At 43.6% G+C, this 14,363-nt stretch overlaps 1 protein-coding gene across 2 annotated transcripts; it reads left to right on the top strand.

Annotated features, from left to right (window-relative positions):
* The first annotated feature begins 8,452 nt into the window (after positions 1-8,452).
* On the top strand, positions 8,453-13,475 carry LOC125506853 (BEL1-like homeodomain protein 7). 2 transcript variants are annotated; one of them, XM_048671556.1, is made up of 6 exons: positions 8,453-8,829; positions 9,645-9,721; positions 10,427-11,379; positions 11,662-12,038; positions 12,142-12,202; positions 12,480-13,475. In XM_048671556.1, the coding sequence occupies exons 3-6, from the start codon at positions 10,513-10,515 to the stop codon at positions 13,125-13,127; spliced, it is 1,953 nt and encodes a 650-aa protein (XP_048527513.1). In that variant the 5' UTR covers positions 8,453-8,829; positions 9,645-9,721; positions 10,427-10,512; the 3' UTR covers positions 13,128-13,475. The 2 variants fall into 2 exon arrangements, with proteins under 2 accessions (XP_048527513.1, XP_048527512.1); XM_048671555.1 differs by having other exon boundaries at positions 8,454-8,732.
* Positions 13,476-14,363: the final 888 nt, after the last annotated feature.

Raw genomic sequence — 14,363 nt, 5'->3', positions numbered from 1 at the left:
TAGGATCGAGAGGCACTTTCTCTAGGGAGTCGGAGGCCATCTCATCGGCGGTGGCGCAACGAGTTCATCGAGGTTAGGCTTTTCGTACGTTATCCTGACTGTTCCTACTAGCATCGATCAGTCCCTTGTTACTAATCAATACATCCTTTTGGATCGACACTAGTTCATACATAGATAGCCTTCGATCAAACTGACACTAGTTCATACTCCCTCCGTTCCAAATTAGTTGACTTGAATTTGTCTAAATACGGATGTATCTATACTTATTTAGTGTTTAGATACATCCGTGTCTAGATAAATATGAGAAGTAATTTGGAACGGAGGGAGTATTAGCTTTCTATCGATCGAACAATTTGCGAGATTTTTACGACGCCAGTGCAGATTACTAGTAGTACTTTATTATTAGGTGACCTGGCTGATGATGAGCAGAAACATGTCTCTGTTGATAGGGGGGAAAGGCTGAAGATGCAGAATGCAATAGGTTCGTTCGTGGTTCCATCTGGAATTCTGGATCCAGATGGATGGGGCAATGCACATGCACTCTGATCAACTCTGAAGTCTGAACTGCATACCGAGAGAGAAGCTCAGCAAAAATCTACTGTGACCAGTGCGGTGTAAGTCACTCGATCCTCCTGATCAGATTATATGTACTCCCATGTGTTTTTTGCCTCCATCCTGCATCTTGAATGGTGCAATGCAGCATGATTTTGTGTAAACATTCTACCTTGCCTTGAAAAGGAACACAAGAACAACAATATATTGACAATATATAGCAAAATAAAATGAAGAACAGCGAGGTGTGGGCGTTCTGGGTTTAGTGGGCTGCAAGGCTAGCTAGAATGAGCGTGAATGAATGAATGAATGGCGATCCGCCCAAATCCTGGCCCATGCCTGCCTCTCTCTCTCTCTCTCTCATGCACCATCATCATAATCTGCACCCATCTCATTTCCCTTTTCTTTTTCCCTTGGGATCGAGAGAGAGAAGGAAGATGCAGCAAGATTTTGTGCCAATAATTGGGGGGAAGGAAGGCAATCACGGACCACACAGGTTTTCTCCACGCGCTTATCGCTTCCCGTCCGCCCGTCGCCAGATGCCATGGTCCATGGCTGGCCGCAATAATGTTCCCACCATGCGTAGCCCCCTTCTTACTGCTAGCTTAGCCAGGCATCATAATTAAGGGCCACGACAAAATTAAAGTTATTTTGTTTTGTTTTTAGAGGGTAAGCATATAATATCCTGATGAGAAAAGTCGACGCAGATAGAAACTGTAGGGATTTGTGGACAGCGTTAATTCATCTGTATTTGTGAAGATTATTACAACTGGATGGACTACGCATAACCTTTCTTCGAATACGGAGATGCTGACTTCACTGTGCCCTGATATATACTCGCACCCCAACAAAATCCACATTTAAGCTGTACTTGTGATAGGGTTCGTGCTAGGACATATCTTTCCTCACAAATAGTAGTAGAGACTGCAGCACTTAATTAGTCCTTTGAAAAGAAAAGAAGAAAATAGAAAAAAAAGGGGAGATCATCTTTCTGTGGCCCAAAATGAGTGAACGAATCATCTCATCTGTGATCATGTGCATATCCATCCGTGTACGACCGATCAGTCGATCGAGCTCGTGCGTCATAATAAATTGCGTGATCAACAACTTGACCCAAAACTACTGTTGCAAAGTCAATCATGATTTAAGAAAAAATAGAGGTGGTGACCAAAAGGCTATGCAATGCAACTATGCAAGCATCTTTGTCACGAGGGGAAACGGCATGGCAGCCTCTCCAACCTCTAACGACCTGAAATTAAAACGCTGCCAAGTACGGTTGAGGGGTCATTATCCCTCCCTCAGTCCACGGTGCTACAATACAATGCGTCCGCGTTTAATTAAATATATGGATTAATCCTTGCTTGTGTGTGGTCACGGAGCCTGCCTACCTGACGATTGCATAGTACCAGCACCGCGCAGCCGCTTAATTATCCTGCTGGATCAAATATATGAAATGATTAGGGTTGTTTGTTTGAGCGATGATGCGTGGGTTAGCAGGTAGGGCGTACAATGTTACAAAATATGAAGTCTATCCAGTTAGTTGCTTGCAAGTAGTGTTGATTTGAAGGTGTATTATTAATTATTCCTATGAAGAATCATACATCTACGTCTGCAGATCTGCTCATGGTTGAGACCAGAAAAGTCTACACCTTTTGAATTTGAAGGATGTATATGTCATGTATGTATGTATGTATGTATGTATGTATGTATGTATGTATGTATGTATGTATATGGACATAAGAAACAATAATATGTAGAACAGTTTTTACAAGTTAATAAGAAAGATGAGTCATGCTTCTGGCAAGTGGTGATTAATCTAGAGTTTGGCCTCCACTGAGCTCATCCACATACTTTAATTTGGCAAGAAGTTTCAAAATCCAGCACCTAGCTAGGCACTATATAATATATATGCTAGCATAGATGCAAGAAGAAGCTTTCACCCATCATGGACAAATGGACCCTAATTAACCGAGCTAGCATCCAAAATCAATGAGAGAGGAGCAGCATGTATATGAGTATGAGCATGTCCAATATTAGATGCTTGTAGAACTGGACAGTCCCTAGCTAACCACCTGCAAAAATACAAGAGATCATTCACATATATCTAATCTAATCGAGGGCCGGCATCAGTTTGGTATTTGAGTGTCTGGTAAGATAACCCAGTGAAGTCTAAACCCATAAATAAAGGTAGCTAGAGGGAAAAGCCATTTAATAAAATCCTCTCATCTCATCTGAGGAGTGTTCATCCTAAGACTAATAGTTTGTTGTGCAGTATAGCTACAGTGATGCCCTGTCCATTTGTCCCTCCCCAACTGTTGATGCGCTGAACCTATCCTTGTACTGTTCTTGCTCAACTCTATGCCTGCAAATGTGGCCATCCTCTAGGTCTAGGCTCTAGCTGGGTGGCCAGTCAGTTTAATCTGGGAGGCCCATTGATTGTGTGTGTCAATGGAGCCAGCCAGCCAGCCAGCCATCTCTGCATCATCAGCAGCACTTTTTTCGCTTCCACCTTTCAGTACTAGGTTTTGGAGGCACATGTTATAATGGTGGTCAGATTGCAATTGATAGCTGCAGCTCCTACCTGTATGTATGTGTATCTTGCCTTCTTAACAGAATGGTGTCATCATCAGATCAAAGCTGCTGCAAATGCATGCCTTTTTTTACAAGTGCATCTGCACCTTCTGATCCATTCAGAGTTATCACAAATAATTTCCAAGTTTTTATTCCATTTCCCTGTAAGGGCTTTGCTTCTGGACTCAATGCACATTCATCAGTCATAAGAGATAAATACTAGTCTGTCAAAGGCATCACTCCTTTCCTTTGTTATTCTGAACAAAATAAATTGAAAAATTCAGTGGAACTGGAGGCCATTCAAAGTTATCAACTGAAAGAGAGGCGTTTAAATACCAAGTGGAGTTGATCAAGCCTGCATTTCGGTGCCCTGTTCCCCCAGTTTTTGTCTTGTTGAATGTCCTTGTCCAATGTCTTAGACAGGATTTAATCATGCCCATACCCTAAAAAATGCACATACACATAGAACTCAACCAATCTTCTCCAGAGTTCCATATATCCTGTGGTAGGTGCCAAATGTGTGCAATAACCAGCAGATAATTTCCCTCCAAAAAGGCTATGGGTTTATTCATGGCACTAGGGCACAGACAGAGGGCCGGACCAATGTGCAAATTTGTTGAGAAGTAAATGTTGACAGGGCAGAACAACAGTGCCACCGTCTCCTCCTTGGTGTATATGCCCACAGTGTACTTGTCACTGGCAAAAAGGCCAGGGGTCCCAATAGCATCTAGCTAGGGTTCTGGAGGAGAGAAGCCTTTGACCAATGTAAAAGTGCAAACGGCCTCTGCTCTGCCGCTTGTCCTTGACATGCACAGCTACTTGTTAGCTACTACTAGTACTGTTTTGATGGTGAAATTCTCTTGTTAAATAATGGTATGATGCTACAGTGGTACCAACATGAAAGTGCATATATTTATAGCCAGCTGAAGTGATGTGTTTGCTCCAAAAAAGAAAGAAAGGGGAGACAGAGAGAGATGCTTAGTCATGGGTCATTGTTTCCTGGGGATCATGGATATATGACTGATATGAACAAGGATAGCTCTGCCCACAATCATCTGTGTGATGTTTCAGTTGATTGCGTTTGCATGGATCGGTCCATCACCGTCGTTGATGCCTAAGAGTTGCCGAAGAACTTGTCATGTTAGTCTCTTTCCATAGGCAACTTTTCGGTGCATTTTTTGTGCCGAAAATGTATCCTGGGATCGACAGGGACGCCGAATTGTTAGGTCGGTTTCGGTTATGATTACTGACATATACGTGCACCATGATATGTACTGCGGCTAGCTGTTTTTACGTCTGAAAACCAAGTTATGGACAGACCGAATGTTCTTGACTCTTCATAAGAAGTCTTCTGATGCTCCTCTGTTCTCACAGGTATTTCCAGGGATACAGAAAGTAGATGGTGACTATGTCTAAGTATGGAAATTTTGCTTTCCGGCAAAGCTAAACAAACAAAATTATTGTTTTATCAGATGCTCAGCATCCATTTGTAGATGCCAAAAGTTAACTAGTGCAATGGATGACTTGTCAAAATCTTGAACTAAATCAAACTGATTAGCTGTAAAATTTCAGTTTAGAAATTTTGGGGACTAATTTGCGTAGATGCTAAAATTTAATTAGTGGAATGGGTGGCTTGTAAAAAAAATGAACCAAGTCAAATTGATTGGCTGCACAAATTCAGTTTAAGACTTGATCATCTGTTTGTCAGTAGGTAAATTATGAAGGCAGGAGGAATCAAAATAAGTTGTGATGGGTATCATTGGCATGGACAAAAAGCTGAAAACTGAATTGCCTTTTGATGTTCCTCTCTTCTTTTAATCCATCTCATGATCTTGTTTGTACATACTTTAGGGTTTGACAAGGTCTAAGATCCACAACAGCCCTCTGAATATTCAAAGATGGATATGCCCTCACCTAGAGCTGCCAAGCTGAATTAAACAACACAATAATTTTCTTGTGAAATCTATTCTATCTCATAATAAACAAGAAGAAGCAAAATAATATAAAATCAGATCTTGCTTCTGTGGCACAAAAACTTTAGTATTTGTTTAGTCAGCATTTGACAAGACGTGTTTGTCCAGGTGTTGCTAAAACAATGGCACAATCAGTGCGTTGTTTAGAGCCTTCTAATCCCTCTGGCTGCAAGCCATTATATTCTACTCAGAGTTAATATACTACTGTTTGGTAGCTTGGGTGATGACATGGTTCAGACAAGAATAATATAGACTAGTACCTTGATGGTGATCCAGTTGGTTTAAGTCAAGTTAAGTTAATCATATGTGGACTTTGGCTTTTATCCCAAGACTTCTTTAATGCACATTGTCTATGCCGTGTATCACACATCGCTAGAGTCATCGACAAACTGACACGGCATGAAACAAACCATGTAAATGCCGATTTTCTTTTCACACGTCAAGTTTTCGGTAACATCAAACATTCACACCTCCGCGACAAGTTAAAAATGGTTCTAAAGCAGCCTAGATATGTAAGAAAACATATCACTCTGCATATATGCTTAATTAGGTCTTGTGGTCTTTCTGCAGATCTTGTCTGAAGCATGGAACCAGATTTGCTTCGCACATGGAAACCAAATCAAACAAGGCCCTGAGCTGGTAAGGCAAAAGCTGATGATTTTTATACTCAAGACTAGCACTAGTATAAGCTCACAGGGTTTGACAGCCAGGATTAGCCCGTCCAATCAGCAGCGGCCACGTGGCGCGCCCCGGCCACCAAATTCAAAGAGAAGCTTCTCCGTGATTGAAAGCAATCAAGTAGGAACACGCGTATAATGGCGACAAATGGCCTGGAAAAAAGATACCAGTAGTTAATGTAGGAAAGCTGAGTAAGCAAGCAGAAACAGCAACCCACACTAAAAATCAAGGACCATGACAGCAACCCCTACCCCCCTACTACATATTGTGTGGCCAATATAGTAGTGCTAATTAATCGCACACGTCATGCCTACCTCAGGAACAGCTTAGCTAAACAGTGGGCTTTAATATTGGTGCTAACCGAATATTCGTGCAAACAGAACTGGCCATAGTTCAGTTTCCTCTTGTTTTTTTGCACATATGTTTGTTTTATAGGGTAATTTATTTACTGTGGTTGGGAGTTAGATGGCAGTTTCATTGATGCTCTGTTTGTTTTGCATGAATGAAATATTTATAATCCATAAACGGCTATTAGTTGGACCCAAGGAGGAGGGCTTACCAAGGCGGCCAAACAACAACTTAATTATCCATCAAACTAATCATGCCAATTATTTTATCGTAAACCCGCTCATTTAATTAAGATATCGGCAATCGATGCTTGCTAGAACCAGCCACAACTTGCAAGGAAACTCCTCTTGGTCTGGTATGCCCTGAGAAACTAATTAACAGCCAATCCAAGCGTGTATCTTCACTAACAAGGCACCATAAGGTTTCTCACGCCGATTAATTAGTTACATATTGCTCAATCATTTACTTGTTTATTGTGCTCTGGGGTGCTTTATGCCCTACAACTGCACCACCTTCCTCATCTTGATATCAGGATGCAAATATGAGGTTTGATTGCTGCTGCAATAATCATGAAATAGTTCTTTTTCTTGCCATCTTTACATTTTGATGGAACTGCATCATGCTTAAAATATGCTATCCTGATGACTAGCTAAAAGGTGGGGGAAAAAGGGTAATTAGTGGGTGGTTACCAGAAAGTAAAAAAAGAAGATGGTAGAAGAAGAGGCTAGCAGTACTAGTAGTAGTAGGATAAAAAGGGAAGGCAGCAGGTAGGGGGTGGCATTTCTAATTTAAAGTCCAAGACAAGTGTTGGATTGGGATTTAGGTCCACCCACTGGTTGTTAGGAGATGGAGGAGGGCATCCATCCATCCATCTGACCACCCCTAACCACAATACCCACTCCCAACCTCAATGTGTGCGCAGCAAGACCCCCTCCCCCCTGCCTTTGATTTGAAGAGAGGTTACCGGGTTAACCACCATTAGCGACCGCACTTAATTAGCGCTGCTGCTCTCCTGGTTCGCTGGATTGTGTCTAAATCACGGATCACGTGTGCGCTAAGGTCATTGAATACACACACACACACACACATATATAGATGGCGTGGCCATGGCGCGGTAACCACGATGAAAAAGAGCAAGCGGCAACGTAACTTCGCCGTAAGGAAGACAGTAAAGATAATTGGTCTTCATGACAACATTAGTGCTGTTTTTACTGGAGAGGCAAGCAAAGTACAGTGGTTTTAAAAAATATCTTTGTATGAGCTAAATTTTTACATTGCTTTAGAACGTATACTCCCTCCGTAAACAAATATCAGACGCTTTAGACCATTACATAGGAAGTATGTGAGAAAACAGAATGATATTTTGGGCAGCATGCTGGAACATTCTGCCCCCAGAACTTTAGTTAGTTCCATATATGATGGGTGGTGACATTCCTTCTATTCTGCTCATGCAAAATTTAGCCCAAATTCGTCCATGTTCTCTGCGCCGCGCCGAGAAGGGATCCGCCGCGGGGGCGTTGTCGCTGCCTCAATTGGGATGCCACTTCTCGAATCCATTCAAGGGCCTTGAATTGAGTTCAAGACAGCTCTCCAAACAAGCAAGAGAGAGTTATAGAGGGAGAGGATGAACTTGGCTGGTGGACCACATTCACCACCCAAGGCCAGGCCAGGCCAAGAACCCCACCGCTAATTGTTTTCTCCCTCCCATTGGGGTGTTGATGTCACACGTGATGAATCCCCCTCAATCCCAAATGATTTGGTGATCCTGCTTGCATATCTCCATTAGCTGGCACCAAAACCAAAAGCCAAGCTGCACTACCGCCGGTGGTTCTGCTTCAGCTGCAGGATGAAAACTCTGAACTTTTTTTTGCTCTGTCTCAAAGAAAAACAGCTCTGAAATTTTATTTGCTTGTTTGTGTTTTTTTATGTGTGTGGAAATTGTGGTATAGCATAGACTTTATCGTGAAGGGAGAAACAAGGGGACGACGACAAGTAGCCGGAACTTGCGGTGGTTACACCAGCAAATGGCTCCAAGCGGCAGCAGTTGGGGGAGGAGAAGGTTAGTTAAAGGGCAAGGGAAGGGAAGAGTAGACATACATACTCCAACATACTAATAATCTTCTTGCCCAGTCCACACCAACTAATAATAATAGTAAATCAGGAAACCAAATTATTCCATATTTGGTGCTGCTGTGCTGTTAGTGGGTGGTCTCTCTGAGCTCACCTTTCTTTTTTCTTTATTTATTTATTTTAATTAGGCAGCAAGCCACACAGCTGCTGCACAGTAGATAGGGAGAGGGAGAGAGAGGGGCCTGAACTCCGAGGGAAGAAACAGAGCAAGAGAGAGAGAGAGAGAAAGGGAGGAGCTTTTTCTCCCTTTGAGCTCTGGTTTTTTGGGTATTTTAATCCTGGGATCTGATTTTGTCCCCATATTGGGAGGATCGATTATCTTTCTCCCCACCCCCTCCTCTCACCCCTCCCCTCTCCCTCTCTCCCTCTATCTTACTCTCTCCATAGACTGGTGGAGGAGGAGGAGATCAGCTTTGGATGCAATCTTCTTCTTCTTCTTCTTGTGCCTGCCCCCCACGAGGAGCACACCCTCGCCCCCAGGTCTCCCCTCCCTCCCTTCCATTTTCTTATGACCTTCCCTCCCTTGCTCTGCGCCTCCGTCTCCCTGCGGCTGCACCTTCTCTGCTTCTTCTTGCATGTATGGCTGCTTGCTTACCTTCGTCTTTGCCCTTGTCTGCTTCCAGTCCGATGATAGGGTTTCGCTGAATTGTGCTCTTCTTGTCCATGCTTCCGATTTCCTGGATTTGTAGAAGTAGGGCTCTGCTACGCCTTCTGAATTTTGAGCTCGTTTTTTCGGTGTTCGGGGATTTTGCACGGGTGCCAGTCGATTCTGAGGCGGTTGGATTTTCTCGAGGAATTGAAAGTTCAGGAGAAAAATATGGCCCCCTTTTATCCTTTTTATTACCTTTATTATTATAGCTCCTGCCTTTCTTGGTGCGTATTATGTTCTTTCAGTCTTTTTCCCTCTGAATTATGTGATATCTTCTCTCTCTCTTTTCCCTTCTCAAATTGCCAAGCTCTCTGTTTTCCTCTCTACAGCAGCATGTTCGTTTCTTGGCCTGTAATTTGAGCTTATTATCTGTGGAGGGGATTTTGTGATTGCTGGCCAAATTGTAAAAGTCCTTTTGTCTTTCTCCTTGATTTCCTCCTTTCATCAAGTCCAGCTCTTCAAAGGCTCTGTTTCCTGTTACAATTGCCTTTTTGAAGCTGTTATTGTGTTGAGTCACCACACTATAGAAGATTCTTGGTGCTAATCAAATCCTACCTCTTTTGTTTTATCAAAACTAAGGGGTGGTTATTTTAGCTTTATCATGTAGTACTAGCTTGTAAACTGCGAACTTGCTGCCTTGGAGTTTCCTCCTGGCTCTGCTGCCTCTTTCGCATCGTAAAATCGAGTATTCAAACAGAATTTCGGCGAGCAACTATGCTGAGCAGGTTCATCTCTTCTTGCAGATTGATCAGGAAGCCACAGTCACATCGGTAACGCGGTAGCGGAGCGTCTTCGAGGGGTTTCATGTTGGTTTAACAAGGTACTCCTGGCAAACGATCGGTAACTAATCACTCGATAATCGTTCGCTGAAACTCTAGTTATCTATGCAATTTTCCTTTTTCTCGTATGGCCGCGGTTTTTCCGCAGTAAGACCGTGGCGTTGTCCATATGATTCTTGAATGAATGAAAAAAAGGAATACACTGGTGCAATGATTTGATTCTGGTTACTTGTGTTATCCGGCTACTTGGGTTGGTATAACAGTAGGAATTCACAAGCATATATTCCTGTTATCCTGATAACAAAGGAGGAGCACAGAGCCCAAAACTTTCTTGATCCAATCTGAAAGTTTGAAGGACCACTTGTACCTTTAGCCTGCAAATTCGCACGTCACGGTGTCAGTTCCTGCCAGAACCTTGCAAAAATCCCACTTCTCGAGCAAATTTTTTGCAGAGGACTGCATTTCAAACAGACTTGGTTAAATCCTGCCAAAACCGGGCCTGAACCTCAGTTTTGATTTCCAACTTGTGAAGACTGACCTCTGTTTTGCTACTGCTTCCACTGCAGAGCAAGCTGTTTTTTGGTTGTCAAACTTTTCACGTTCAGAGTGTTGTGGAGATCTTTTATTCAACTGCTTTACAAACACTTGCAGTACCTTTTTTTTACATCAGTAAAAAGAATACTTGCTCAGATTTTAAAACTTGGTTGCATATTCTTATCAGCCCATTTCATTTATGTCGATTGCAGGAGGTTGGATTGATCTTCTACTGAAACTTGCTACTGGTTGTTAATAATATCTATGCTTCACGGTGATCTTGGTCAGTAAAAGAGAGATGGCTACTTACTACTCGAGCCCTGGCAGCGAAAGAGAGTCGCAAGACATGTACTCAAGAGACCCGGGCGGTGCATCCTATCCGATGTCGTCTGCTCTGGGCAACTTGCTCTATCTGAACAATCCATCTTCTGGGCCATACACTGAGTTCAGCGGCATTCTGCAGACTCAGCAGAATTTCATGGAGATGCCTGGCCATGGCCATCATTCTGCAATGTCCCAGGACTCATCGGCAAGGGAGTCGCAGGACATGCTTGCTTCCCACCATGGGCAACGCTCGTTTGGTCATGTGAAAGATATGAAGAATGAGATGTTGATGCATATGATGGATGGGGCACAGAGTGGTGGTGCTGAACTCATCCATGATGATCCCCACAATGGTGCACAGTTCGAGTTTGGTGTCCTGAACAACCATGACTCGTCGGATGTTCCGGTAGGGCAAGGCCAAGGCCAAGGCCAAGGGCTGTCTCTGAGCCTCAACACACAAATCCTCGCGCCGTCCTTGCCATACTGGTCTATCAAACCAGACATGTTGACGCCAAACTCTTACCAGGAAAGCCTTAGAATAGACGACATCCGGATGAAGAACATGCAGTCTGAGGCCTCTCGTGCGATCCGGCACTCGAGGTATCTCAAGGCAGCTCAAGAAGTGCTAGATGAAGTTGTGAATGTTTGGAAGAACATCAAACAGAAAGCTCAGAAAGAGCAAGCTGAACCTGGTAAAGCAGATGGCAAAGAGACCGATGGAGGGCCAAAAAGCGAGGGCGCATCGCAAGAATCCGGCGCAAATGCAGCACCTGAGCTGTCCACTGCTGAGAAGCAAGAGCTTCAGAACAAGATGGCCAAACTGATGGCAATGTTGGATGAGGTGGGTTGGTGACTATGTTCAATTTCTGCTTGTACCTTTCTTTCTTCTGAAATACAAACAACTCAATGCAGATTTCTGTTTACTGACACTGACTGTCAGTATGTCTAACCGATTAGTTTGACTTTTAACACGTTGATGTTAGCGAATTGGCTGGTAGATTCTGGATCAGACTGACATAGTAGCTTCTATCCATTAAGAATGAATGTTGCTTTGTATTTTGCACAGTGTTTTTTGTTACCGTAGTAAATTATTCTAACATTAAGATAAAAAATTATATTTCAGGTGGACCGGAAATACAAGCACTATTACCACCAAATGCAAAATGTGGTTGCATCTTTTGACATGGTGGCTGGGCCCGGATCTGCCAAGCCTTACACCGCAGTTGCTCTGCAGACAATCTCACGACATTTCCGGTGCTTGAAGGACGCTATCAATGATCAGATCAATGTTATCAGGAAGAAGCTCGGCGAGGAAGAAAATTCGTCTAGCAAGGAAGGCAAATTGACCCGTCTTCGGTACATTGATCAGCAGCTAAGGCAACAGCGTGCTTTCCAACAGTACGGTATGATTCCTCAGAATGCCTGGAGACCGCAGAGGGGACTGCCTGAAAACTCGGTTACAGTTCTTCGTGCTTGGCTCTTCGAACACTTCCTTCACCCGTAAGTATCTTTCTTCATGAAGTTTAATCCATTTGTTGTTGTTTCTTTTTCTGTGAAGACCATTTGTTCTCGTGTCTTATCATTCTTCATAAATTTTTTGCAGGTATCCAAAAGATTCTGAAAAGTTAATGCTTGCAAGGCAGACTGGCTTGACAAGGAGTCAGGTAATATATACCATTGTCTTTTCCTGTGCTTAATCATTGATCTACACTTGATTTTATTTCTGAAAAAATCTTGCAATTCGAATAAACGTAGAAATATCAGAGTACTTTACTTGTCTTCAAAGTTTGTACCACTGCACGGTGTACTTGCTTGTATTTTATTTCTCATTATTTATTTGTGTCCAACCACAGCATAAAACCTACAACTTGCATTTTCTCCTTATAACAGCTATCTGTGTTTCTTCAAGGATATTTATTTTATTCTTTCATGCTTTTCCAGATTTCGAATTGGTTCATAAACGCTCGTGTCCGCCTTTGGAAACCAATGATTGAAGACATGTACAAAGAAGAGACCGGTGATCTGGAGCAAGACTCCAACTCTTCCTCTGACAATGTGTCGAGAAGCAAGAACAAAGTGGCATCTTCAGAAGAGAATGAAGATCTGAAGAACGCCAGGGCTCGGGTTTGCGAGACCAGCCAGCTAAGTGAGTCGAGAGCCAGCATGGGAACTATGAATGTTGGTGGGGCACCTGTTAGCTTCCAGAACGAGGCCAACCCTGATGACAGTTTCATGAACCTGATGATGAAGGATCAGCGATCCGGTGAGGCAGATGGAGGCCTCCTCCTCCACAACGCCGTCGCGCAGCACTCGGACGAGAATGCGCGGTTCATGGCCTACCACTTGGCAGAGCTTGGGCGGTACGGAAACGGCAACGTATCGCTGACGCTGGGCCTACAGCACTCTGGCAGCGGCCTGTCGGTTCCAAATGCCCAAGCAAACTTCCCTGGTGTCAGTGACGATGACATCTACAATGCCGGTGCTCCTCTCGGTGTTAGCATTGCATCTTCGGACTACGAATCTTTGAACCAGATGGATCAGCGGCAACGCTTTGAGCAATCGCCTCTTTTGCATGATTTTGTGGCCTGAATCATGATGATGCATCAGATCAGGACCATTGACACAAAGATTGGGTGGGGGGTGACAGCATTTGTAAAAGAAACTCCTAGTGGCAGAATAATAACATGCCTGCAAGAGCATGGGGTTGTAGCTTTGTAGTTGCCATTTGATACAGGAGAGGGGGTATAGCAGGAAATGTAATATAAAGCGTAGGTGGTGGGGGTGATAGGGGGTAAAGATGGAAAATCTTTTGTAAAGATAAAATGCAATTTACTATACGTGTAAAAGCTTGTGCTCAGTATTGTAAAGTAATGGCCACTTCAGGGTGATAGTACACATTGCTAAATGATGGCTATTCTTCTTCTTTTCTACCCTCCATATCTTGTGCCCAGTATTGTAAAGTATTTGCCAGCTAAGGGTGATCGAAATACTTCGCTTTTCCATTCAAGATGCAACGAGAGTTCAAGCCCATGCTCTTCATGAAGCGAACAATCTGTTACAAACAAAATGAGATGGAAGAACAAATTATTTCTTCATGAAGCTATTTACTGCACAGGAAAATCTCCTCTACAACCTTCAAATTTGAATTAAAACATACTGAATCTAAACAATAGGGAAATTAATGTGATAACTCAATCAAATCAACTATTGTGTTAAATCACGCTGGTGAGATAATCTTTGCTTTGTGTTGGTGTTACAAGAGAAGTTTTTTCTGTAGCAAAGACGGAAGAGGTCAGGGGCCAGCTCTGCAGGTGGATCCCCGCCCAGCCAGCGGGCGCGTGCCGCCGCCGACGGTGATGTTGGTGGCAGCCGCGAAGAGGGTGTGGTCGTCTTTGTCGTAGCCTCGTAGGGGATGGGAGAGCCACTCGAGGGCTTGTCCTGTGTGCGCCATTCCAGCCACTTCCATCGTAACCGTGGGGGCCGTCCGAAGCGTTTGAGGTCGATGATGCCAAGTCCACCAAGGCATTTGGGCCAGCAGACGGTGGACCAGTTCACTAAAGCAATTCTACGGTCTGCGTCTGGCCTTGATCTCCAAAGGAATTTCTCTATAGGTTTTGTCGATTTGTTTGATGTCCCATGCACCGAGCTTGAAGATGGTAATCAGGTAGGTTGGGATTGCTGATAAAAGTAAAACAAAATGGATCAGCCGCAGACGAGCATCAGCGGACTTGAGCTTGCCATGCATTTTTGGAGCATGGAGGCCAGCTTGTCCAGGATTGGCTGGATATCTGCTCAGGTGATGTTCTTGTAGTGTAGAGGTAGCCC

This window comes from Triticum urartu, chromosome 5 (assembly GCF_003073215.2).
Source record: "Triticum urartu cultivar G1812 chromosome 5, Tu2.1, whole genome shotgun sequence".
NCBI classification, from domain to species: domain Eukaryota; kingdom Viridiplantae; phylum Streptophyta; class Magnoliopsida; order Poales; family Poaceae; genus Triticum; species Triticum urartu.
Note: the sequence above shows the minus strand (reverse complement) of the source record. Positions and strands in the feature narration are given on the sequence as shown.